Source organism: Temnothorax americanus, unplaced genomic scaffold, assembly GCF_048541705.1.
Source record: "Temnothorax americanus isolate GAGA-0224 unplaced genomic scaffold, ASM4854170v1 Scaffold1, whole genome shotgun sequence".
Taxonomy (NCBI): domain Eukaryota; kingdom Metazoa; phylum Arthropoda; class Insecta; order Hymenoptera; family Formicidae; genus Temnothorax; species Temnothorax americanus.
In genome coordinates, this window is record NW_027509230.1 from 7,256,486 (window position 1) to 7,283,960 (window position 27,475).

The following is a 27,475-nucleotide window of genomic DNA, read 5'->3' on the forward strand; positions in this document are numbered from 1 at the left end:
TCCGTGAGAGTAGAAAATCGCCTATGCATTACCGTTGTACATTGCGTTCCCAAGTTTACAGACATTCCTCTAACTAAATGTCACTCGCGGTGACAAATATTTCCATTTATTTTCTAGTAGGAATAAAATTACCTTTTATATATACATATATATATACTTTTTTTTAATGATGCTCAATCTAAACATGTTTGAAATATTTCCAACTATGACAAGTCCAGCAGTTATGTGTGATAAAATTCGTGTGAAACGCGACTGATTACATCTGTGAAGATACGCGTGAAACCGACAGAATGCAAATCTCGGAATGGAGCAGTAAGAAATCGAATCTGTTTATTTTATCGTTGAATTCCTGCGATCGTCGGTTCTTGCGGACGCAAGGCAAAGTCCGTCCCGGCGCATCGAACGTGTTGACGCCGTGAACATCAAGAGAAATCGAGGGGAGCCGAGGATCGCGAGTCACCACGACACGCAGTCACGCGTAGATTACACGTGATATCGATCGGTCATGTTTAAGAGAGACTTGTCTTTATCGCCTTACCCGTCAAGGCTCTCCCATTTCGTGATTTTTCTCCGCGAAGGCGAGGACGTGATCTAGTTTCCCTGTTCCGCTTGCAAAATCACTCAACGTGATTTGCAAAATGTTTATCTCTCGCGCGTCACTGAAGAACACGTAAAATCCTGAAAATAAAATTATATTTAATTTAAAAAATATATTTAATTAAAATTAATCAAATTATATATGAAATAATATATTAATATCAATAAGATGGCAACAAACGGCTTTGGATTTTACTTCAAGAGAGAGAGAGTTAAAGTTTTCCTTATATAGTACATAATAGTACAGCAATGTTACCGGAATATCTTAAGCTTATATTTAAATGTGAAATATTATAAGAACATTGGGAATCCATTATTGAAATACTCGGTCAGTTTTTCGCACGCTCCTTTGCCGAGAAGGATGTACTACAATCTGCGCGATACAAGATTACACGCAACGGCAAACGCGAATATTACAAGTGCGATATGATAAGTAAGATGATGGATGATAAGTCCGCATTATACCGCATTATTCGCAACATCCATCGTCTAAATGCAACGATCGTACTAATTGCACGAAGGTAATTATGTTTTGCCGCGTATGACCGACGATAATATAAATTTCTCATTCGCCACGATGGCGGCGAAACAAGATGGATTCGAGCCGCGCGGAGCGCGGACCGATCTTTGAACGGCAAAGGCGAGCCTCGGCATTATCAACGCGTATAATAATTCTCGGGCCGTTTTCCGAACAACAATCATGAATTAGCCGGACGCCGGCCGTCTCGCGTCGTTTCTCCGCCGCGTAGAGTCGTAAGTCGTAAGAAAGCGACGTTACGCAAACTCACGCGGGACCACGTTCGGCAATCTCGCCGATCACGTGGCCGCCCCGGGGAGCGTTAGCCGCGCGTCTAACGACGCGGCTCTCGAAAGCGCCTGTTGCCCTTTCACCAAAATTCGCGTTCCCCGAGACCGCGTCGGTTTCGGGAGACACACGAATTTTTTTTTCCACGCGACGTGGAAACACGCCGTGTGTGTCTCGCTTCGGCGACGCGGCGACCTAGGCTCCGCCTCGCCGCGTTCCAACGCGCGGCGAAAGGCCGCGGCGAGACCTTTCGTATGCTCATCCTCGCGCGGACTCCTCGCCCGATTACGCCATCGCGGGGTAACCGCGGCACAGCGTGTCGCATATATATATTTCCTGGTATATTTCTAATTACCTATGGTATATATTTGTAAAAGGTCTAATCGCCAGAATTGTCGAGGAGGAAACAGCGAGGAATCTTTTACGTTATTTTCGCAGTACCTTATCTACACGCTCTTATTGTTTGCACTTTAATAGAGTTGTTATATTATTATTTCCCATCTACAGGGTGCTCAAGAAACATTAACGCTTATATGGAAGTAACTTTTTTTTAGAGATTTGATAGCACAAAATGGCAACAAAATGTATTTTGTCTTCAAAGAGTGTCCACTCGTTCATCATCGCAATGTGCAAAATCTTCGACAGAAAGTTGCAAATGTGATTGCAACACTATACCCAAAGAAATGTATACCTCGGGGCTCTGGAGGCCACCGGAGAAGAATCCAAGAAGGTACTGACAATGATGAAACAAATAAAGACTGTTTAAAGACAAAATACATTTATTACTATACGATATCTTGGTGTTATTATATTTCTATTTCTTTAAAAAGTTCCATAAATTCTCTCTCCATATAAGTGTTAAAATTTAACATATTTTTTTAAGCACCCTGCATATATGTTTCGCTAAGCGTGTCTGAAAGTCTCGAGGCGTTAATTACCGGAATATAAATGTCTAAATATTTTATTTCTGTATTTAAAGTAGCGACAAATACATCTTTATCAATGTCCGATAATCCTTAAAAATTGTTTCAATCAATTCTTTTCATGGCGCGGAAGATATGAGTATATATATCATTTTCAATAGATCACACGATGTTATACGAGACACGAAAATGTCAAGATTCTCTCTTAGATTCCTCCTCTACTTTATGCTTCGAAAAATCATTTCTCACGCGTGGTTTACTTCAGACGATTCTTTTTTTATTTATTGTATTATTATATTTATCTCTTACTTGCACATATTTGTAATATACGTTAGCGTTATTAGATTTCTGTCGCGTATGAGTAACATTCGGGGTGAAGTCGCCGTGGTGAGATAGACTTTGTTGTTCGCCCGTTTTGAAAAATAAAAAACCGACTTAAAGTGATCCTTGAAAGCGGATGATACTCCATCAGGTACTCAGCTACTAGGAGGATTCTTCTAGGTACGGATACAAGTTGACGATGAATTCTACGATGTATGATGAATCACGCCGCTGAGCAGTTTATATGCTACGCGTGTGTATATGTACTTTCATATAATAAATCTATGCGCTAATGCGCCCGACCCGAATTCCGCAACTTCAACCGAGACACGCGACAATCGTGATCCACGTTGCTCCGCGAGTTGGCGCCGACGCGTACGAGGTAACGTTAGTTAACAGTTGCGAATCTTCCGTTGTCAATAACGGTCGCTGGGAGAATCCTAATAGTGCTGCAGATGATTGATGGTGCCGAGTACCATTCGTGACGAGGGATGCGCAATGCGTACTCTAGCCGTTCTACGGCGAGGTGCGAGAGCGTCCGCGAAAACTGAAAGAGAATAACGACGTGTGGAAAAAAACGATATCACGTCCCAAAAGGGACTCGTCGAGATCCATGGGGGAAGAAAAGAACGGATATATGTCACCCTGAGAGGCGGCAATTTCGATGAAACTCCAATTATAAAATTTAATCGGCGATTAATTCGACCGGTAGAATCGCCCTAAACAGATAATTTCTCTAATCTAATCTCTTTTCCATATGTTAAACAAAGTAATTATAATTCTATTCATGTTGATAAAATATACAGATATTGCTTGACAAGTTAATCATTGATTAATCGAACTTTGATCGAAGTCACTCGTAGAGCATCAAGTTAATCGGAATTTGATCGAAATCTCCCGTAGAGCGACCTAAAGCCGAATTTCTAAGTAGATAATCTAATTTCCCTATAATCTAATCTCTTTTTCCATATGTTAAGCAACAATAAATAATTATAATCGATAATTCCATCCATGTTGATAAAATACAGATATCGCTCGACAAGTTAAGCCGCACTGATTAATCGGAATTTGATCGAAGTCAATCGTAGAACGACTCTTCGATCAAATTCAGATTAATTTAACCGACAGTTATAAATTCAACGAAATTGTCCGAGGCAAAATTTCCAATCGTATAACTTGTCAAAACAATTTGCCATATGTCGAACAACAAAATATTAAATCCCTGTTAACAAAATAACAGACGTATTGTCCGCAGATAAGTTAATCATCGATTTAAATTAATCGGAGTTTGGTCCAAGTCCCTCTAAAGGTACAGGTATTACCATCGGGGCGACCATAGCCGATCCCCCATCAAAGTTACGGCAAGGTGTACCGTGCCCCAGGGAGCTACAACGGGCAACGGGCCCCCGCGTGCTCGCCAGGCTGTATGTACGTACGTATCACAAATGTGTGTGCGCGTGTGTGGTTCGTATACTCGCGCGCGCGCGGGTGTAGTACCTTCGCGCGCGTTGCAGCGACTTGCAGCGTTCCGAGGAACAATTCGAGCCGAGCGACAGTCCGACACGAGCGTTCGCGTGGTACGTGACCGTCGCGCGCGTATCCTCGTCGCGTATACGCGTAACTCCGACTCCCTCGGAACGATCGGCACGGCAATCAATCGTTCGACCGCTCACCGTGTTCCGCGGATCGTCGAGAGCGAGTCGGATCTCGGATCAGCGGCGGCCGTGCGGCGTGCGCGGTCCCAGTTGTCTACTCTACGCGATCGCGTCGATCGATCTCCCCGTATAATAGCGGTCGGTCGGTCGGTCGGTCTCGGTGGCTCCCGGTTTAGCGCGTCGACCGACGAAATCGAGAGTCGCGCGCGGACCCTCGTTCGGAGAGCAACGCCGTCAGAAGCGGCCAGCAGGAGTCACGCGCGCGGTCACGCTGACGGTTAACGACGGTTTCCCGTGGGACCCTCCGCGTGTCGATCGTTTGTAGATCGGATCGGCAAGCTTCCACCACGTTTCGGCGTCGTCGCCCGAACACGAGTACTAATAACGATGCTCCAGTGCTCCACTCGCGCGACGTGAATCGTGAATCCCAGTGCTCCCGGCGGTGAGACGGTGATCGGCGTTTGATCGACCAGCGGCGATATGTGATGCTACGACGCGACGGCTACAATGAACGTACCGATCGTGGCAGGGGACGTCGTCGACGATGGCGGCTTCGATCGGCCGCGATTCGTTCGGGTAAGTCGATATCTCTCTCGCTGTCGGTTCCTATTTTCCCATCGAATTTCACGGTCCCGCGGCTTCGAATTAGCGTATATACTTATCGAGAACGCTCGAAGGACGTCCCGGACGTCGAGGATGATCGTCGAGTTTAGCTTTCTTTATGGCGCGAGTTTACGACGCACGACGCACGACGCCCGCCGGTCCGTCGTGAGATATTCTTTCGGGATTCCGGGACGCGATCGTCGACGTTCGGCGAGGCGCGTCGATCTCGATATACGTTTCCACCGCGATCGGTCACCGAACGGTCTCGCTCCGTCAAAAGCTCGTGATATATACCTACTTTCACTTTCGCTTCTATCTGGCCGATGCATTCAGGGTCGCGTTTACCGCTAAAATGCTGCTGCTGCTGCCGCCTCTTACCGAACTGAGTTTTACTTGCGTTGCACTCGTACGTATCACGTTTAGCGATATGCATCCGATCCCTTGATGAAAAGCAAAACGCGATTTGTGCCGAAAGACGAGACGGAGAGAGAGAGAGAGAGAGAGAGCAGAACGTTGAAGCTGAACGTGAGAAAGGTGTATTAACGGGAATGTAAAATGAATAGAGCCACGAGGACGGAGTGAAATTAATGCGAGTTTACAAAGAGTTGACAAAAAGTTGATTTGCAACGTCCCGCTCGCGCATAATGAGAATGAGTATTCTTTATACGCAGCGCGCAGGTGTGATATCACACTGGGTAAAAGAAACGTATGACATGTTGAAGCACACGTGTGTCGCATGCATATGTTAAAATTTCGTCGCGACGGACTGCCGAATGGAAGTTACGTTATGCGTAGAACCGGCGACAACAACACATTCCAAGTGGAGTAAATTAATATGAAAGAATCACCGTGTTTTTCATCGAGAATTATAGCCCAGAATATATCTCTTTCCGGAAATTTATTTCAGTCTCGCCGCTGTCTATTAATCAATTTTTTATTTTAGTATATAACGCATTTCAAACCAAGCGGAGTAAATTTGAGAGAGAGAGAGAGAGAGAGAGAGAGAGAGAGAGAGAGAGAGAGAGAGAGAGAGAGAGAGAGAGAGAGAGACTGGCAATAAAAGGAATTACCATGCCTTTCATCGAGAGAGAATTATAGTCCAGAATATATCTCTTTCTGAAAATTTACTTTCGAGTCTCGCCGCTGTCTATTAATCAATTTTTTATCTTTTAATAACGCATTCTAAACTATGCGGAGGTTGAGAAACAGACTGTCAATAAAAAAATCACAATGCTCATTCTTGAAGAGAATTGATTCCAAAATCTCGCTTGATAAATTTCTTTAAAATTTGGTAACAAAATACAACATTTGGTAACATTTCAAATTACGTAGAAATTTAAAAGAGACAGACTGCCAAAAGAGAAATTACAATATTTATGGAGAATTATATGTATTCCAAAAAAAAAAAAATATATATATATATATCTTTCCGGAAAGGAATTTATTCTAAAATCTTCTCGTTGCCCATTAATATCAATTCTTTATTTTAATAAAAATTTTTTAAACAAAGATTTTAAATAAAATACAACCTTATTTAAATTGTTAAACGCCAGGACCTAAACTCGTTTAAAAAATAACGGTCACGCTCGTATTGCGTGTTCCGGTGATACCCTATCTCAGTCACGAGATATATTCTCGCGTTGAGAAATGGTTCTTATACCTGCTCCACCGCAAGTGCGAGGGAATGAGCGATATTCAGTTCTTTTTTTTTGTTTCTGTTATAAAAACCCGTCGGATATTATTATGTATATACTTTACGCACGAGCCATCATCCGAGCCATATAATGCGTCGCGGGGTATCGAGTGCAGTCGCGCGTTGAATCCCCGCGCCGACGGCGTTTTCTAGGAAGATTCCACAAAGGTACTACGGCGCAGCACTATAGCCATTATCATCGTGGAAATAATAGATAACGACACCTGTGCCACGCATTCAAAGTAGCTGCAACGCATGGAGCTGGAGGATACCAGCGTTACATTAGTCATGCGTGCTCGTTAACGTCGCATTTTGTCCAATTGCTTCATATCTATCGCGTAAAGTTACGGACTTTAATTGCGGTCGCGTTTGTTTATCAGAACTATTGCCGACGAACGTTCGTTTGTGAAGATTTCGTCTGTATAGATACGGATATATGTATATATCACGTCGATTCAAGGATTTTTTTATTTATACCTTACTTTATATTTAACATATGCGTGCCGCATTCGTTTAAGTGTACGCTATCAATGCGCGCTAATTTTTTTGAACCGATAAACGAGCGACTTTTACGAAATTTTTTTATATTCTCGAACGATGGGAGACGTCTTACCTTTCGCGCGAGCGCGCGCGACGCGGCTCTTACCTACGTAGGCTTCATCCAATTGGTGTAATTGCTTTAACGAGGTACATCGTAAAAGAGCACGTGCCTATTGTTACCTCGCGTTCTTAAGAATGCGTGCCTTTCCGCTCGGCTTCTGAATGTATTAACGATATATAATCACACTCGCGTGGATGGCGATTACTTTTCGATTAAAGCGCCAAGCGTCGTCTAGCTCGAACGTTTTAAACTCGAACGTAAATTTAGAACTGAAATCGTTGTTTGTGAATTGCTACTTCTCGATTCAAATTGTAAATTTTATATTTTTACAAACGCCCGTAAAAATTGCATTTTGCATTAATTTTTATAAAAATACGACAGCTGAGGTAATATTTTTTGCAATAATTTCTTTACAGTTTTTTAAATAATTAAATCGTATAGATTTAATTCCGGGGAGGGAAGGGTATTAATGTTCCAACGATAATTGTGTTTCAAGTCCGACAAACAATCGGCGCGCAGTTTATTAAGTTGGAATATATGTATATACGTATATACATTGTAATTCGTTACTTCTGTAACTATTAATTCTCTAGTTGCGCACCACGTACCGCGCTTGACTCGTATCGCGTCTTTTAATTAATTTATGTTAAATACGACGGTGCTGTTTAAATAAAATCCAAGGCGTTAAATATTGTTTCGTCAGGAAATTGTCGGCTATCTCGCGACGCACGTAGGACATGGGTTTCTGTCTCGTTATAATTCTAATCAGACAAGGAATTGCGAATTAACCGCGAAACATGAATTGCGGAATAAGTTATTTTTACTTAAGCAAATTGGCAAGTAATTTAGAAATAGTAAAGTTCCGTTTGTTATGGAGATGTATACGTGAATCGTCATGAATTACCATCTTTTCCCTCGCGAGAACAAGTCAATTTACGTCATACTTTGTGTCGCAAAGAATAAATTGTGAAACTGCGCGACGAGGAGAACGGTTGCATATATAACGCGACATTCACGGTAAAATGCTGGGACACGTCATCGTCATGCATTTATCGAGCGCTACTTATGTTTGTCAATACTTTTAACAGGTGCTTGTTTTTATCAAGATCGGTGAGTGCGCTATCACGCATCCACGCAATGTTATCTGTGTCGCCACGAGAGAGAGCATACATTTTTTTTAAGGAGTACGCAGCAAGTCACATCGTTCCCGCAATTAACATTTTTACGCGTTCGATGATTAAGAAGTATACATTTAAAAGTTGCTTATCTTAATCTTTAAACGCGCAACTTTTCGTAGCATTTTGAATACTTTTTCCGAGTATTTTCTGAGCTTTCCCGCACCCAGAAGGGATATAGAAGGGTCACAGAAGGCCCTTTACAGATGTACAAATAAGCCACGTGTTTTCAGTTGGAACTTTATATATAAGGGAGAGAGTACATGGAGCAAAGTTGTTTCAGGGTCAACCTTCGAAAACGATTATATAAAACAACATTTCCATACGTTATAGTAGCTTCATATTCCTCGAGATCTATTTTAATCCGTTAAACGAACGAGAAGCACCTGGTATAACACCTGTAAACACAGCGAGGTTTCGCAAATGAGAGAGAGAGAGAGAGAGAGAGCCAAGTTTGCTCGTCGTATAAAGCGACAGATTTTATCGCCATATGTTTTGGACTGATAAAGATTATTCAAAAAGTTGAAAAAGCTAAGTGACGCGTGGCGAGCTTTAAATCACAAAGACGTCAGTCTCACCAAGACAAACGACTCCTCGCGCGCTCGCGCTGTAAAGGAGGGTCCACATTATCGAGCCAAACCGCGAACCGAGCCCCGAACCGAATCTCGAGCAGAACTTGCAGACGAACCTCAAATCGAACTCCATCGCGAACCGCGAACATGAGTTAAAATTTTTTGGAGTTAAATCTCGTATTGAAATTTATAATAAAATTTATATAAATTCTTAATACATGTATGCAAAATGCATATTTATATTTACAATCGTATTTTTTAACATTGCAATATATATATTATAAATTTATTGCGTATTTATCACAGGTTTAGAGTATGTTTATGCAATATTAATTCTAAATTTTGTTTTATGGTTTGAAAAGGAATTAAGTTTTGAATACAGAAAAATAATAAAAGCACATATACATATATTCACTCACCTCTTTTCCTGTTTCCATACTTTTTTTATTTTTGCTTTTTCTTTTTGCAGAGATGCCAATATAATGTCGTCATCTTTTTGTCACTATCACATGTCACTATCACATTCGAGTTCTTTACTTATTTCTTCTTATAAAAAAAGTATGAAAACAGGAAAAGACGACTAAATATGTGTATACATATGCGTGCTTTTATTATTTCCTTGTATTCAAAGCTTAATTCCTTTTCAAACCATAAAACTATATATTTAGAGTGGTTACAACTATATTTAATATTGCATAAACACATACTCTAAATCTATGATAAATACGCAATAAATTTATAATATATATTGCAACGTTAAAAATACGATTGTAAATATAAATATGCATTTTTTTAATTGTTATAATGTTCGGGATTTTTAGCGTCCCGTATATAATAATCTTTTCTGCTCATAATCACTAATTAATTTTAAACATTTTTTATCAGACCATTCCATTTTGTCTATCAGTAGACGTGTAGACTGCACATACGTGGATAGAATCAAATACAGCGACTGGGCAATTACTCACGTTTTCTTTCATCGTTCATTTTTTGTTTTTTTGTCATTATTTGTCTAGCTCGAAGCTTAACTACCAGTCTACCACCCGACAAAGCGTGTAATCTGATCATAAATAGCATCTTTTGATGTTTCGTCGAAATACCGACTTTTGGTGGGACACTGCGAGCCAAACCGCGTATCATCAAAATCCTTGTAAATTCGTGGGGTGAGTACGCGATGGTTCGCACTGATGTTCGATTGGAGGTTCGCGAGCCTCGCGCGAGCCCGTTGGCTCGACAATGTGGACGCATGATCGGCTCGCAACGAAGTTCGGTTCGCGGTTCGGCTCGATAATGTGGACGCATGATCGGTTCGCGGCGAAGTTCGGCTCGCGGTTCTGCTCGATAATGTGGACCCTGCTTTACATAAGTCATCGCGATGCACCTGCATTCCACTGTGAAAACAGAAGTGTCCGCGGAGACGCGGCTCGTGTCACGCATGAGAGGGCTAAAACGTGCCGCTCGCGCGCTCACGTACGGCCTAAACGCGCGCGCGTCAAGCGGCAAGACGAGGCGAGGCGAGGCGAGGCGCGTATGTACCGCGTCGCGGTGCAACGCTCGCCTTCGCGGTTAGCCTCCTTCGAAAGTGGAGTAACGCGCGCAAGGTCGGCGCGGCCAACCGGCAGCCGCGTGCCTCGCTCTACGTCGCCGTCGTCGCTTTACGTCGTGGGTCGCGTTCCCGGGTCGCCGGCGGCGCGCTGCGTCGTGCCGAGAGCGCGTTGCATATACACACGCCCTGCGCCGCGATCTCGCCCGCGCCGTGTCGACGTCGTCGCTCGTCCGTGTCGAGAAAACGGGAGTAAACTCGGGCAACGCGATCGCGCGGTTAGGTCGCTCCGACCGCGACCGGAATACGCTCGAGCGGATACGCTCGCTCGGTTCTCCGCCGCGCGTTACGCGCCGCACGGCGCACCTTCGTCTACCGTACCGGAAGTCGCGAGATGCGTAACGCACCTGTTTCCCTCTTCCTCCTCTTTTTTTTTTTCAATCTGTCTCTCTTTCACTCTTTCTCTTTCTTTCCGTTCCGGCCTCCTCGATCCGCACCACGCGGCGTAATCCTCGCAATTTTTATTAGGTTGGTAAATCGTTGCTTTTCTGCGATCTATAGATGCAGGTGTGCGTAAGCACCGGTCTTTTATTAAATACGTGCGATTGTTCTACCAAAAAGTATGCGCAATTAATGAAACGGTTAAAACATGTGCTTACAATTATGAATCCAGATATAGCCCTAGAAATATAAATCTAATATTATTATGTTAATATTAATTATAATAGGTGTTATTTAAATAAATACAGTAGGGGTTGCTTAAGATAAATATTTAAATAAGAATTGTCTTTTTCAGCATCGCGAATAATATATACCGTAGTTTTTCGTCATCGAATCCTTAATTTATCATCACGGTTTTTATTCATTATATATACTCTTGCACGCGGAGAGATAAATATGTTAATTACCATATCTTAATTACCGCGCTGCTCTTAGCTTTTCTGCCTATATTACACTTTGATTATACAAGCATGTTAATCAGAATTACGTTTGCATTCCCAAGTTTTACATAATAAAAAATTTTATCGCATCTCTTGTCCGCGGATTATCTTGAACACTTCGCATGAGATTATTCGTTACCCACAAATTTTATCGTTTGTTCATATTACGGACGGTAATGTAGAAAAATTTTATTAGGCATCGTTGCGTTAACATACCGGTCTTTCCATATGGAAGGGACATAAACGAGACGTAACGACGGAGAATCGCATTGCGGTACACGCGAATAGATTTTGCGTACCGCGCGTGAAATCATCCACGACCTATGTAAAATTCGCGAAATGCCATATACGTCGGCGAATCTGCGGCACGAGTTGCTTCGTCATGCCACGGATATAGAAACAAACGTAAGAAAACAACCCTTTCCTGTCAGAAAAAATCTGTAATCAGAAATTGTACAAGAAATGTACAATCGAATGATTCACTCATGCTTCCCGGATCTTATCTCATCGGAGAGATAATAATCCAGTCAATATTTTGCTTGTAATTTATAGCGCGAAAAGAGATTGCGATATTAAAATAAAAATTGTCGATATCACCGTAGCGTTGTGTATAGCGAAAAAGATTTCTTTTCTTTCATTCTCATCTATCTCGGAACTACGACTATTCCTTTGTTAAACTTGATCGAGGAACTCTTCGATACTTAATTTTAAACTTTAAAAGGATCGATTGCATTCTTTATAATGAGAACGATTAAGAGAGAGAGAGAGAGGGGGGGAGGGGAAGTCTTAAGATTAAAAGTTTATTAAAGCGAGCACAAGCCCAAGATTAAAAGGAAGATTGGAAAAATGGAAAGAATTACTTGTAATCTTGCGCATGTCGATGTCGCGCAGAGAGAAAGCCCGGCCAGGGCACGTTCTTTGTTATCTGGCGCCTGCCGTATGTCGTCCGGCAACGAGTCATCAAGGGACATGTCGTGATGGCAATTACTAACCGATGAGCTGGCACGTGCTTCCCTTGAACAAGTGACTCTTTTCCCCAGGGCGAGATCGCTAATCTTAAGTTTGTTGTTTCCTCAACCGCGTTTATTCCTTTATTCCTTGAAATTTTATTTTTTCCCGTTTCTTCCTTCGAAGTCTGAGCGTGGAAAAGAAAATGAAATCGAATCACGTTATACTTAAATTATTTTGACTCGCTGATACTCTCCTACTTTATTTTACATTTTTCTTTATTTTGCTCTAAAAGCACATTATTTAAACACATTTTTTAAAAAATCGTAGCGCTAAAAGGAGGATAGGATTTCAGTAAAACTGAAATTCACACGATATGAGATTCGTAATACTATATCAGGTGTTATAAACTTTACGCGATATCTATTTTCTTGTCTTTCACGTTGTGCCCTAGTAAAATATCTTATAAAATAAGATTATCATATTGCAATATTAGTTAATCACGTTTATTTAATTAACAGACGGTAATGATTATTATGTTTCGAGAAATTTTGATTCTGTGGGTTTTTCATCGGCGTGTATGCGCGAGTCAATAATTCTCCCCGACTAACTTTCGAGCCCGTCATTGATCCCCAACTTCGCATCATCGGTTTCGTCCACTGCCAGATATAGCACGGCGCGCACACAATGGAAAACGAGACGACACTCGATTGCTTTAAGTAATAATGTATGCCGGCGGTGTGCTCGCGTCGCGTGAGTCACGCCGCGCCGCCGTCGCAGCTGTCGGCCCTTCCGGTGCTCCCGAACGACGGAGTCGTTGCTTCTTTGCGTGTTCCTCTTTTTCGGCGGGCGCCATACGAACGATGGGTCCTGCATGAGTCACGTTGCACTGTGCGTAATCGCACGCGCCGGCGACACGCGGCGTGCCTTCTTGCCTCTAAACGCGAAACACAATTCGCGTCGTGGCCGCTCGTTAACCTTGCCACACGGTCCCCGATTTTATCGCGCGCTTTAAGGACCTCGAAAAAACAACACGACATTCTGTCGTCAACAAAAAATAATCTTCATCCGGCATGCAGTCAGAATTGAAAATCATCGTTGGACCTTTCGAGCATCATTTTGAGATTGAGAAATAACGATCTCTATATAATTGTTAAATGTTAAAGAATGAAATTTAAAATAGTATTATGAGTTAAAAAACATTTTGTTATTTTTCATGGTAATAATACATGGTAATGTGCGTCGAATTTTCTTATTTTAACACAAAACAGTATTGTTTCAACTCCATTGTTTTAGTTAAATTAATGACTTATTAAGTAGGAGCAGTGGCGACCTATAGAAATGGTTAAAAATGACTCAAATTGAGTATAATTTTACACACGAATTTAATAGTACAGTTGGCAGTTTATGTAACGAAAAAGAGCAATAGCATCTTTATAATAAATTTGTTTGTTATCTTTGATTAGGTTTGTTTGCATCTTCTCAGAGGAAGGCTCGCTTGCTTAACATTGAATTGTTTAACAAAACGCGCGTGGATGCGCGAGTACCAATACATCAATATATTAATTATTAATATAATTTTCGCGTGTTTTATAGGCAATTCGAAAAATACATTAACGAAGCAAGAATTGATTAATATCGCGTGTGTGTCTTCGGAGTTCTGTACACTTCGAGAATTCGAAAGTATACTAGAATTGACTTCGCAGAGCTCTTCAACCAGCATTTTCTTCAGCGGTCGGGGAAGACGTGACCATTCGCGGTAAATCAGCGCCTATATAGATGCACGCCAAGCACGCCTCACGTAGAACGAAATCGAACGGATGCGCTTGTTTGCATGCATATGCATCGCGCTAAACTGCCATAACGCCGCTAATACGAAAAAGTAATATCACGCAACGCGCACGTAAATCGCAATATTCGGTCTCGACGCCGAGGGCCGTGTTATTTCTGCATCACGCGAGTCACTCAGGGGGGTGCGTCCCATTTTTACGCCCGAATACGCGTTTTGGCAGGTATGGCAGGTAAAAAAAAAAACGATTCGGTTCTTTCGCAATCGATTACGTAAATAACGCTCGACCGCGCACGTGTTCCCTGAAGCGGCAAGTGTACCTATACGCAACTTTTTCCTCAACGCGGAAATTTTTCCGGTCCGGTCCGGTCCGGAATGTTCGAAAAGATCGCGTTTCCATTAACAGGTGGCGGAAAGGTCCCCCGGCGGTTCCATGCCCATCTGCGTCCGTGAACTAATCATCGCGAGCGCCTTTCTCTCAGCGCCGTTCTCTCGGCGGCGACGACGACGTCGGCTTTCCATCTTGCGACTTTCGATTTGCAGATGAGGATCGAGATTCCGCATTCTGAATTTTGCATTCGTTTTGTTCCAATCCGTAATCCGTGAAGCAGATCTCGCGTAATTTTCACGTAGGTTCGTGAAGGTGCGCTGTAATCGGAAACCCAACCCCGGAAATGAAACGAGAGCTCGATTGTCGTCGTTAGACATAATGGATTTATGCACACGAAGAATGAGTTGATTGACATTATCATCAAAATAGAAGAACTTTGATAGATTGTGATTTAAATGGTAATAAGGTGAGATGTAAAAAAAAAGATAAATGTTAAATTCAAGCTGTATGATTAGACATCAATATAAGTTATCCGTATAATTTTACATCGATTTTGCTGCATTTCCAAGCTCGAAGTGTATAAAAAACGTCGACAATCTAGTCCAGTCAGCTTGGAATGTCGAAGTGCAAATACTTCTAAGGTGCTACCTCAAAGAAGAAAAGGTCTTGCAACCATCTGTCGCATTCAACTCAATCATCGCAGCGGTCCAACAAGTACGTGACATGTGAGATCGCGATCGTCAATGTGCATCCCTAAAAGCAGAAGTAGAAATTCAAAGCTATATTCTGAAAGTTATTTGAATAACATAAAAATATAGAGAAAGAGAGAAAAGCTATTATGTCTTTGCATTGTAATAATCATTTGTCATTGAAAACAATCGTTGAACATTTTACACGCGAACGTGTAACAAATACAAATAGTAAATATTTATTATTCGTTCTTGTTATGGTTATATGACAGAAATATAATTTATAAGTTTAAATACTTTTGGACACGATTATACCTGCCCCGAAGTCCTCGAAGACCTTATTGCAATTTCAGGGATGGTTCACGTTCGCATGACATTTGCAATCACGACAACGTTAATACTGCGAGTAACCGTGTCTGTTTTATATCATATGATTCTCTGATTAACGACGCGATAAATTGGCAATAAAAAAACTAGCGCCATGCGTCATCATTCCTATCATATTTTCCCACAAAGTGGGAAACGTGTCGTCTCCCCCTACTGTTCTCCGGTGTCGCAAAAACAAAAACATCGATTTGAGGCTGTTGAGAATTTAATCTTTAAAGATCACCCTCGATGTGAACCAAACTTCATTATTACTTTCGCTATAAAATCGTCAAATGATCAAATTATCGCGTTACGATACTAATTATCAGATTGTCGAAGGATGTTCGAGATTCCCGTCGAGAAATTTATCACGGTTTCGCGGAGAAACACGCGATACGTTTCCCTCCTCCTATCCTCCCTTTCTCTCGTAGCACGGTGGGCCGCGTAGCAGGCCCATCCTCGCGACCGGGCCCATCCCTACTCTTCTTTCTGCTCACCCTTTCTTTTTCCCTTTCGCCGAGCTACACCGATCGCGGCCGATTCCAGCCGAGCTCTAGGTGCCGTTGATGGATCGTCGTCTATGCCGATCGGGAAGTCGCGTAAGCCATCGCGTCGATCGCGTCGTCGGGTTATTCCAGCTTCCAGTTCCAGCCTCGCGCTCCGAAAACTCGCCTGCTGATCGAACGTCATCCGTTCGACGACCTCGAGATTTCCCCGACCTCGTCCTCCGTTTCTCCGCGCGACGCGACGTGAGGTTCTCCGATAGTTCTCCGGGCGCTATACGCGAAGAAACTCACCGCCGCTTTCTTCCTCTCGGTATAGACGCGACAACTCTCGCGTCTTCCATCAGAAACAGTGCGTGATTTTCGTTCTCCGCGCGAGCGATCGCTCGCGAATCGTTCGAAATATCGCGCGGACCGGGTGTTCGCCGAATATCGGTACGTTGAGAGGAGAGCCACCTCGCACTTCCGGTCGACCGTGCGAACGACGCGACCGCGAGCATTCCACGGGAACTCCGCGGCGGAGCTTCCAGAGAATTCCGAGGAAGACGACCGAAGAGACGGGCCCGCGTATCACTCTCGTCTCGAGAGCAGGAGGACACTCGACGCGAATATACGCGAAGATCGGGAAGGCGAGGACACGGATCGAAAAGTCAACTCGGATACCCGCGGTTCGCCCTGGCGAACGGACGCGCGAACGATGCTGATACTTCCGGACATAAAGCTTCAGGTAATTTGAACTCACCTGAACCCCTCGCGATTGTTCACCGTTAATCCAAACATTTGCGAAATTTGGAAGTTATCGATAGGATTAAACGTTTCCCCAAGTAAACCGAAAGACGGCCCGAAAGATAAGTCAAATTTGGGACGTTTTTTAAATGTCTTTATGACTTATCTTATAATCGTCGTGATATTTGGAGTTTAATAATCATCTCATGTCACAAAGAGATACTTAAATTAATATAGAAGAAGTCGATTTGCGTGAAATGGTGCCCCCGGTCGTCGAAAAATTAAAAGCTTAGTATAAAGAATTTATCTTTTTCAATTATTTATTTTTTACAAAACGTTCAAGTCTTCAACTTTAGGCTTACTCAAACTCGTAAAATTCGATCGCTCTTTCTCTTTTTTTTTTAAACTATACAGCTTCAAAACCATTCGAAAGGTGCTTCTCTCTTCAGTTTGGTTCAAATCGTTACCAATTCGCATCGAGTCCTCCACTCTTGAACGTGTGTACATACATTAAATTATGCGAACAACAATGGTTCGAATTAGGGCGAGTTGCGGAACAAGCTGGATCTAGCATACCCAACCTTTTCCACTGACGGGTTAAATGTGCGCTCGGTGCATCCTCAGTACAATTCCCCGGATGCGCCGTGTAATATATATACGGCGCATACACACACACGCGCGCGCGCGCGCGCGCGCTCTCACACTCTTTCGCCATACATCGCCTTTCTCCCTTGGCCGAGCGTGGGGCGATCCTCCTCGTGTGGTAATATGTCGAGCGTGCAATGATCGCGAAGGACGCGACAGCCTTGAAGCTGCCTGAGACATGCCGTTTCTAATTAGACCGAGGTATAAACCGGAACGATCCGTGCGCTCTCCCTTCCTTCCCGCAACGATCTATACATCTTTATTTTTGTTTTTTTTTTGTTTTTCTTACCCTTGCCGTTCCATTCGCGCGCCCGTGAATTCTTAAGCCATTCGGAATCCAATTGCGATCGACTCGATCGCAATCGATTCCCGCGTATCTATAATTATTTTGCAATTTGAAGATACGATCGGTGCGGGGATCGTTGGATCGGCAATAGGGAAATTAATCGATAAGCGCGGTCGGAGCCGTCACTCTCAGATCACTGACTTGATTACAAATTGCGACTGTCAGTGAATCTATAATTACACTCGCGTCTCGCTTTACGAGTTCGTGATTATTATATAGGTGTGAAGAAGTTGTAAAGTAGTAATAAATGAATCACGCGATCCGGTAGGTGTAAAGAAGTAATAAATGAATCACGCGCTACGGAACGGCTCTCGTCGACGAAGCCTGCAATTCGGACGGATTCGCCAATGACGTTATTGTGTATACGATATCGGATGCATCGCGTATTATTCTCCTCACACCGTGATCTCGACACACACTCCTAGGCAACGAAGGAAACCGCGCGCTCAAACCAGCCGGGCGTTTCCAACTCCAGTATAATACTACGTAATTTCAATTACGGCGTAGCCGGTGTTTAATACAACTTCGGAGTCATCGACCGACTAAAAATGCGCGTGAAACGCCTCGGCGCGGAGCGACGACGCGGCGCGCGCGTTGGACGTACTTGGTTGCGTTTCCTGCTATGCGTGCTCCGCTCCGCGCGGTATCGGCTTCTCGGTTACGCCAGGTAAAGACGAGCGCGAAGGGCGACGCCCTTGCTCGCGGATTAGCGAGCCGAACGAGCGGGCATCTCTCCGTCCTGTCTCTCGCTGCGTCACCGTAGACCGCGGGTGTTCCTCGGCAATAAACTCGATTATACTCCTCTGCGCGCGACTACGGGAAGGAAACTTCGTTTTTCCCGCGATTTTGAACGAGGGAACGAAGATGGAAATTTATATTTCGTCGCAAAAATTATTTTCTCACCTATTAATTAACGATATTAACGTTATCGAAGATTTGAAATTCTGATGTGACGCAGTATTAAATAGAGGAATGCGAACGTGTCTTTTTTAGGTCCAGTTTTACAACTGGATCGTGTGTTTAAAATGCAAAACTGGAACTCCGTGACATCCGGGGACATGTCAGGGGCATTTCAAGAAGGATGGCATGTCCTCGGAAACCCAGGATGTCTAGTCACCAGGAATAACGAAGAAGAAACGCTGACGATGCTATAATCGCCAGATACGGGATCTTTATTGAACCTCGAACCGTGATCTAGGATCCTAAATTCATATAAATTTATTCCCGAGCGCATATCACCGAAAAAGATCTAACAATCTATTGTTTCAAGAAATTTCATTAAATTGTGACGAGCGAGGCGGATGCTGATTTAAGAGATTTATTAGTAGCGCGCTGTTAACACGCCCCTACTTTTTCCGTAAAAAAAAATCGCGTGCCCTTGTTACCGGAAGAGGAAAGTGGGTCTCAATCAGAAACCCGCGTGCACAATTAGACATTCCTGCCGTATATGTGGTAAAAGCAGTTATATACGTTCAGCAGAATTGCAGCGAGGGAAAACTATACCGCTGCGCGGAATCTGGTTCCGCTTGTATAATGTTGTGCCAGTCGTGGCTCCGGAAAAGTCCGAAGTCGTACATTACAGTATTCTCGATATTATGTTCCTTCGACTTTTCCCCATCAACGTATATGGTATTAAAATTTTATGACCCGATTGTTTCGCTATATCTTGGGAACGGTATAGTTATCTGGCGGTAGAAAGCTAATTTTAAGTTGTTATAGCGAATATTAATATAATGTGATATATCATTTATATCCTCGTAATATCATTTGTACGTTTGTAATGCGATTTCATAAATTTCGTACATGTTTTACCGCCGTTATTAGCATATATCTCATATACCTCGTGATATTTCCACAGAAATTTCCGCAGAAATGATTTCCTAACGACAATTTAGCTAATTTATCGTGCACGCACCAAATCCGCGTACAGCTATACGCGATTGCGTCGGGAATGAGAAAGATTGAATGAAACCGGCGGCGATAAATCGATATATAGGTGTGTAAACCTCCTCAGAATTATAAACGCTTGTTTCTCGCGCGGCAAGCGACAGGTGCGCGTTACGAGGGGCCGCGAAAAATGTGGACGTATCTTATTTCCCGTTCGTCTTCTCTCGGTCCGTTCGACTACGTCTACGGCATCTCGATACCCGCGGGTGGGGATCATTCGCGGTGGATACCGTTATCGAGCTCCTTCCTCGCGGCCTTCCCAGCATCGGACGGTATCCCCTTGCCAGTACCTCCGAGTACGTGGACCACAAGCGAAATCGTATTATCGCGTCCGCCTTCCTCGAGCTTCCTCCCCATTTGTTTTCGTACATATGACGTTTTGTGGGATTTCATTTGACTCTTCTGTCACGGAAACATCATGAAATTACTCCGAGATATAAATAGATATGATTAGTAATTGTTAATTAATTAAAATTTGTCGTCTTGTGATTTTGATACTGTTAAATTCTGTTTTTCAAATGACTAAGGATGTTTCGTATATATGGAAAAATCCATCGAGTAACGAATTTGGCAACACACTGCGATACATTTCGTTAAAATTAATATTTCACGTTTTCTTATAAGATGTCTTCATATAAGAGGTTTCGTAGAGCTACGTAAATTCGTTGAATAGCGCGCGCAGAACGTAATACAAATCTTCATAATAGAAAAAGTTAAAGTAATAAGGAAATGACATACATAGATGAAAATATTGCTTAACAACTATTGCTAAACATTGAACTGTCCACTTTCGAGTTTTACCATATATGCGTAATATGTATATATACAATCCACCTCCGTAAGTGTGACGCAAGTCAAATCTGCATTCTGAAATCTGATTTACATTATTTTCTAAACGAGAAATTTTCTCGTGTCGACAAAGTCGGAGGGAAAGAGTCGGCCGTTTCAAAATAAATTCAAAATCGCGTTCGTGATAAATGGGCGACGAGAATGCGGGACATCGACCGCGTAGAAATCTCGTGTCATTGACTGATATATAGCTACAGTTCTTTTATTTTAAATAATATACGTAAAAAAATGAGCTTTATAATTTCCGCTATCCTGCATCTACGTTAAACACGTAATGTAGGTTCTGCACTTATTCTTCTCATTATTCTCACAAATTAATATCTTGTCTCCACTTTTTCCCCAAATGTTTATCGCTCGCAAAAGTATATACGTGAGTGTCCGCAGTGTATTGCTTGTCTATGAGCTTCGCTGAGCTCAAATGACTGATGTGCGGATCGGTCATCCCTACGGGAGGAGGACAGCTGATGTACACGATGATCAGGGAGAGAGCCTTGTCATCTGTATCATCGGCGTTTCGCCGTGCCGCTTTTACGGGCGTGCGTTTCATCGGAATCGCATACGCACGCACACGCACCGCGCGTACGAGAATCGCGACGAGACGGAGAGACGAGAGAGAAAAAAAAAGGAGCCATCGGCGTTATCCATCCCCACTGTATTATTTACGGAGTTTCTCTCCTTTCACCGAGCGCCGGAGTGCGTCCGCGGGACCCATATTCCGGCGACCTCACCTCTCGCGATTAGTCGCCGGGAAGATACGACGGTGGCCGGTCCTCGAGTCGACGAGTCGCGCTAAGAGACTTATCAGGATAAATCGTCGAAATTGGCTAGATGAGAGTCATGGGTTAAGTGCGAATATAACCGCGTCTGTGCTCGCGACAATCGACGTGGGGACGTATGACAACAGTATAATAATAATATATCGTCATTTCGAATTTCTCGATTGCGATTCCTCTTCTCCACGATAGATGCGTTCGGTAATTGCTGAAAACGCTACGCTAAATTCTAAATTCCCGTGCAGTTCCGTTAAAAAATTACGGTGGTTTCAGCGTAAATACCGCGAATGCCGTTTGAATGTGCAGGTCGACGTGGAAGAGATATAATGGAAAATATAACATAAATTCTCGCGCGCGATTGATTCGCTTGATAACATTTGCTGGCCAACGCGTGCCGCGTTGCAGATCGTGCGAATTTCCACGGAAAATTGATATATATTATATTAAGTGCGATCGTATTTGTTCGCATTTTTGCAACAACGCGTGCCGGGCGAACGACAGGAGATTTGCAAAATGCGATTGCGTATACGCATAATATTTGACCACGCGCGCTTCTTTGTCTCATAAATTCGCTGGGCAAGGCCGCGTATGTATCGAGGTCGCATAAATCAAATGCTGACGAATTAGGAGTATCGGGTGTCCGTGTGCCGAACGTGGGCGAATGTTACATAATAATGTGTCAACCCACGCGACCGTTGTTTTAAAAAAGTACAGGTGTGCATTAAAGTTTAGAAATTTACATATAAGGGTACAAAATGGATCAATTTAGTTATCTAGCTTGCGCACAAAATAATTTATTCATATTTATTAATAGCTCTCTACTTATATATTATTAATATATCTAAACTGTCTATTTTTAACTATATATTATTATAGGGATAGCATTACTCAAGGGGAATAATCGATGGTTGTCTCCTGTTATTGTAACTATTTTGATATTGTATAAATTTACGTGCTATAGTGTGATATGCAAAATCTTTTACAATCCGTTTGCTTTTTGTGATCTATTTCTGCTCCTTTTTCATGATCTGCTTGAATCATATGTATATTATATAATGTACATATTCTCTGCAAACAACAACGGTCCGCGTGCGGAACACCTAAATAATTATTTTAAAGTCGCAATAAAGGGAAACGGCACTCGCTATCACGGTGATAATTTAATTGAACACTCCATGCAAATCTATAATTGAACATTGCATGCGCAGGATGCGCGAGTCTCTTCGATGACGCAGGCTATCTCACCGCTGCTCTTTACGCACGGACGCTCGATGCCGATTTAGTCCGGCGATACCGATTCCACCCGGCCTCGTCTTTGATTCGCCTGAAACGGCAAACAGTTATGCGGCCGGCCGGCTACTGAGGCCGCGACGTTTAATAACGCGCGAGTTACGGTAGATTTAGCGCGCGATAACATCCGGCAAAGTCGTTAATGTCGCATACGAATCCGCGTTGCGGCATATCCAGTGTCCCGAAACCAAGTGTATCTCCTCTCGGCTGAGAATTATCCAGTAAGGCGATTTGAACTCTGATGATCAATTCTTCCTTGGAATCGAGGATTTAATGGGGATACATTTCGCGATTGATTAATTTTTTTTTTTTTGAAATTAAAAAACGAGATTAATGTTTAAATAACTTTGATATATGCCATGTAAATTGATTTAATTGATGGACTAGAGTAGAAATGTAAAGCTAAGAGAAAAGAGGCTTGTAATATTTTATTTAATAATTAGAATTTGAAATCATATCATTCATTTGATAGGTAAAATTCATTTGTCTATTCGTTTAATTCCTGAAACTTTTTTTTCATTTAACACCTATGTCTAGTTTCGTATCGAAAATAGTACATTATGGTCCTTAAATAAGTTCAAAGATCGTTTATTTTAATTATTTGTACGGTTAATCCTTTCTGATGTAGAATAATAAAAAATTACACTTGTAAATTATAATCTTTTCACAACACTCAATAGTTAGACAGATGGAAAGAGACAAAAATAAAAGTAGATTATCTATAATTCAGAGGAAGTACACGATTCTCGGGACACTTTGCACGTATGGGCGGGTGTTTTGCAAATCGGCGCACCGATAAGCGAGCTACCGATATTTATGTCAAGAGGAACTGGACGTTACAATTTCCTGTTGAACGAGAAACACGTACCGATCGTAACTTCTGGTTGACCGAGTTAGCGCTTGCATATTCTATTTATTCTATGAATGTTTTCCTACGTTACGTTATTGTTGCTTTCGCGTCTCAATGAAACGCCATAATTAACAAACATTTAACATACTTCTGAATTGGCCGAGCGACCTCGCGCACAATATGAAATTACGGAATCTGCACCTCATATAATAGATGTAACAGATTTACATTTACGCCATTAAGCCTCCATTTATACGTAAAAAAGGCATTAGTTAGACAATAGTTTATCTTATCTTTGCGCGAGACAAAATAAAAAAAAAAACAATACTTTATTCTATCTTTGAGAACGGCAGAAATAATTTTTTCATGTAGCATGGCGATAAGTCCTTACGTATACACGCATTACGTAAGGAAGAACTCGCGTAACCGCGAGGATTCTAGTATACGTTCGGTGACGCGCGATGTTATAATAACGTTACGATGCCGGTTTTATACAAAATTCATCGTAACAGGAAACTGTAGCAGAGGCGAGCGGCGGAATGCGTATAGGGGGACGCGTCTTTCGAATTTTATATTGCTCGGTTTGCACGAACGACAGCTACGGATAACCCATCGTTACCTACGAGTCGCGCTTATCGCATTAATGAGACGATTTATTAAGTAGAGTGGAACGGAATTACGGTAACGTGAACACTTAGTCCGCCGTTACGTCTAAAATAAAGGCTATAAACCGCATAAACCCCACGAGCCTGCCTTTTATCTCTTTCTTCATTTCTTTCTTTTTGTGCTATTTACGTATTAATATTTTTTCAGCAGTCATCTTTTCGTAATCGAGGATGTGGCTGCGAGAAAGAAATCGATTTTCTTGTCTTGGGTGACAAACGAGACCGCATAAGTTTTTGTCGAAAATTTGAAATCACATCTTGAAATTACATCCTACGTTCTCGATAAAATGACCTTCGTTAATGTAAAAGCTCCTTTCTTTTTTTAGAAGATTAAAGGGAATGCGCGTCTCTCTCGCAATCTCGTTACATTGTACATTTCCTTAGAAGCCGGTTTGTGAGACGATAAGACACACGACTAGATCTCGTTGAACATAATCGCGGCCGTGCTGTATCGCTCGGCAACGCGCATCGGCTTTCGCGTTTATTGAAATTATCGCGACGCGATAGCCTTCCAACATTTGCGGTAAGCCGCAATAACAGCATTTTTGCGGTGAAAGCAAATATTATACGTCCATTTTACTCAAATAAGAATTAAAAGAATAACAAGCAAATCTGCATATTTTTTAAAGTTAAATTGTTTTACGCGTAACATGAATATAAACGATATAACGCACAAAACGTGAACCTAAATTGTTGCCTTATTAATATCTCATAAAGTTTGTAAATAGGTGTGTGTCTACGCATTCTTAAGTCGCGTGTAAATCATTAAGACTTTTACGACTAATCTTTTACGCAACGATTAAGTTATTCAAGATAATAAGTGTAGATTGCGAGGATTTTGAAAAAAATTGTGTTTATCTGACATTCCTGGATATACATAGCGTGCCTTTCTCTCTCTTTTTTCATTAATTGAGTATTGTTTTTCCGTTTCTTTAATGAAAAATATATGTTAATAAAATTAAAGCTCCCGGTGGAAAACTTATGTTAGAATAACAACTTGACATCAATCCAGAAATCGCATTTTGTTGTTACATCAGTGCAGATGAATTATTTAATTACTTAATTCTTTGTTGGCAATAATGCCGTACTTTAAATCTGCAGGGAAAAAATCAGTTTTGAATTCGCGAAAAGAGACTATTTTAGGGTATACATAGATATTTGATATGGTAAACGTTATATGAAACATTCCGCGCGATAAAGCGTTGGATTCTATCTACGCGCTAATTCAAAGTTTTTAATCGCAGCTTCTATAATTTATACGAGTCATTGCTACATCAGAGATTTTTATATCACATTCTTCATATCCTAATCTTACGTAAAAATAAAAAAAGGAAGAGAGAGAGAGAGAGAGAGAGAGAGAGAGAGAGAGAGAGAGAGAGAGAGAGAGAGAGAAGGATGATCGGCCGTTAGAAAATCGTTATCCCCGCGCAGAACAGTCTCAGTTCCAATGGTACGATCGAGATCGTTGCCGATGCATTCGCGATCATGCTAAAGTGGGTGCATTACTGCCCGTTGCCGAGGGATCGCGCGATCGCTCCCTCGGACGCGAGGATGATCGTTTCGAGCGAGACTACGAGGGAGGAGAAGGAGGACAGAAGGGCGTTCGACAGAAGAAAAGACGGCGTTGACACGGTGCGAAGTGCGCGAAACGCGAAAACCGCCACGCCGGACGCTATCATGAGGAGATGCTTCCGGTTTGGGGTAAGGAGCAAAGGAAGTCCGAACTTGACAGTCGGCTGCACGGTCGGCGATCGCGAGGTCGTCGCGGCTTCTTCCGATGTGTAGTAATTCGCGCGCGATATAACCGCGACCGTGTCTTCTTTTTGCTTCTTTTCTTGTACTTTGATACTTCTTAGCGTATAATTACATCTATCAGCGTTTCTTCCCGATTCATCACGTTTCGTTTTTTACATTGTTTCACAATCAGTTAGAACATAGCAAAAAAAACTACCTATAAACTTTTGCGTGCACTAATTTTAAAATAAAATGTAATAACTTGCGCATCAGCGATGCGCAATAATAATCAGCTTTATGGTAATACTTGTGGTAATTTTATTTAATTAGTACGATATATTTACTTTGCTTCGAATTACCTTGATATCAAAAAGATATTAAATGTTACCTTAGTTATTATCGCAGTGTTGTATAGCCATAGAGATAATTAACTTAATAAATATACCTTATAATATCATTGTATCCGATAATATTGGATACTTTCTTCTTAAAACGTAAAATATTAACACGTATTAATTAGAATTATTTATACGTAAGAAAGTATCAATTCTCTCAACAGTCATCATCGAAAAGAAAATCTTTCGAGAAGATTGGGTGGAATTTGCATTGCAATTTGAGAAAGGGACATATATAAGAAACATATATAAGAAAATCGTTTTATCGCCTTGTTTCCACTCATATTATCCGCTATGATCCGAAAAGACGATAGATAATCGCCGGCCAGAGTTTAGTTGATCAACATGGCTAGCGGAACTGGTCTTTATCTTTGCGGCAATCCTTGCGGATTATATGATTACGAGCCATACATGATACGTCGGAGGCATCGCTAACTATGCGTTTCATGGTTCGCAGGGTTCGGATCCGAGGGTAGCGACCTGCAGAGGAAAGCTGCAGAACAAGCGAAGTAAGCTCAACCAAGAGATCAACAAGGAGCTGCGGCTACGAGCGGGCGCTGAGAATCTCTTTAAGTAAGCGTTCACACGCTACAGCGCACTTACACATCAATATATAATAAATAATATTTAGATATAATTATTAAGCTGAATACAGCTAGTTACTTTTATAAATTACCACGAAACTCGTGTAGAATTTTGTATCTTTTCTGGACCCCTATTCTGTAACTAGTAACGACAGTGTCGATATCGTTACGTTGTCGTTGCGCAGGTATACTATATGGAAATAAAGCTGCGCAACGACGATATAACGATACCGACACTGTCGTTAGAGTTACAGAATAGGGGTCCTGGTATAATTGCTCTAAGATCGTTTAAAACGATAATTTTTTTATTCTGCGATCTATATAATTATTTACAAACACTACTACAAAACTGAAAGTCCTAAGTGATCATGGTCTATGATCGAAAATAAATGTAATATACACAAAAATTTTGTACAATTAATAATACATTTTATAAGTAATATATTTGCATTTGTCTTAATTCTTATTAATTATGTTACAGGGCGACGACCAACAGAAAATTAAAGGAGACCGTCGCCTTGGAGCTAAGCTTCGTCAACTCGAACTTACAGCTGCTGAAGGAACAGCTCGCCGAGTTGAACAGCTCGGTGGAGCTGTATCAGAATGTCGATGGGTA

At 42.0% G+C, this 27,475-nt stretch overlaps 1 protein-coding gene and 1 long non-coding RNA gene across 4 annotated transcripts in view; one reads left to right on the plus strand and one right to left on the minus strand.

Moving 5' to 3' along the window:
- Nucleotides 1–268: 268 nt before the first annotated feature.
- Nucleotides 269–7,139, minus strand: LOC143893747 (uncharacterized). Its single transcript, XR_013255916.1, has 2 exons — nt 5,203–7,139; nt 269–678 (listed from the first exon to the last, which is right to left on the minus strand). It is a non-coding gene; the product is annotated as an uncharacterized LOC143893747 (long non-coding RNA).
- Nucleotides 4,180–27,475, plus strand: part of Rhp (GTP-Rho-binding protein rhophilin) — a 29,750-nt gene continuing 6,454 nt past the window's right edge. Inside the window, exons 1-4 of one of the 3 annotated variants that reach the window (XM_077399307.1) lie at nt 24,303–24,355; nt 25,583–25,847; nt 26,733–26,848; nt 27,341–27,472. In XM_077399307.1, the coding sequence (XP_077255433.1) occupies nt 24,318–24,355; nt 25,583–25,847; nt 26,733–26,848; nt 27,341–27,472 (551 nt within the window). In that variant the 5' untranslated portion in view covers nt 24,303–24,317. Of the gene's footprint in view, nt 4,878–16,197; nt 16,783–24,302; nt 24,356–25,582; nt 25,848–26,732; nt 26,849–27,340; nt 27,473–27,475 lie in introns of those variants that run through there. The other 2 variants (XM_077399316.1, XM_077399326.1) reach the window with 2 other exon arrangements.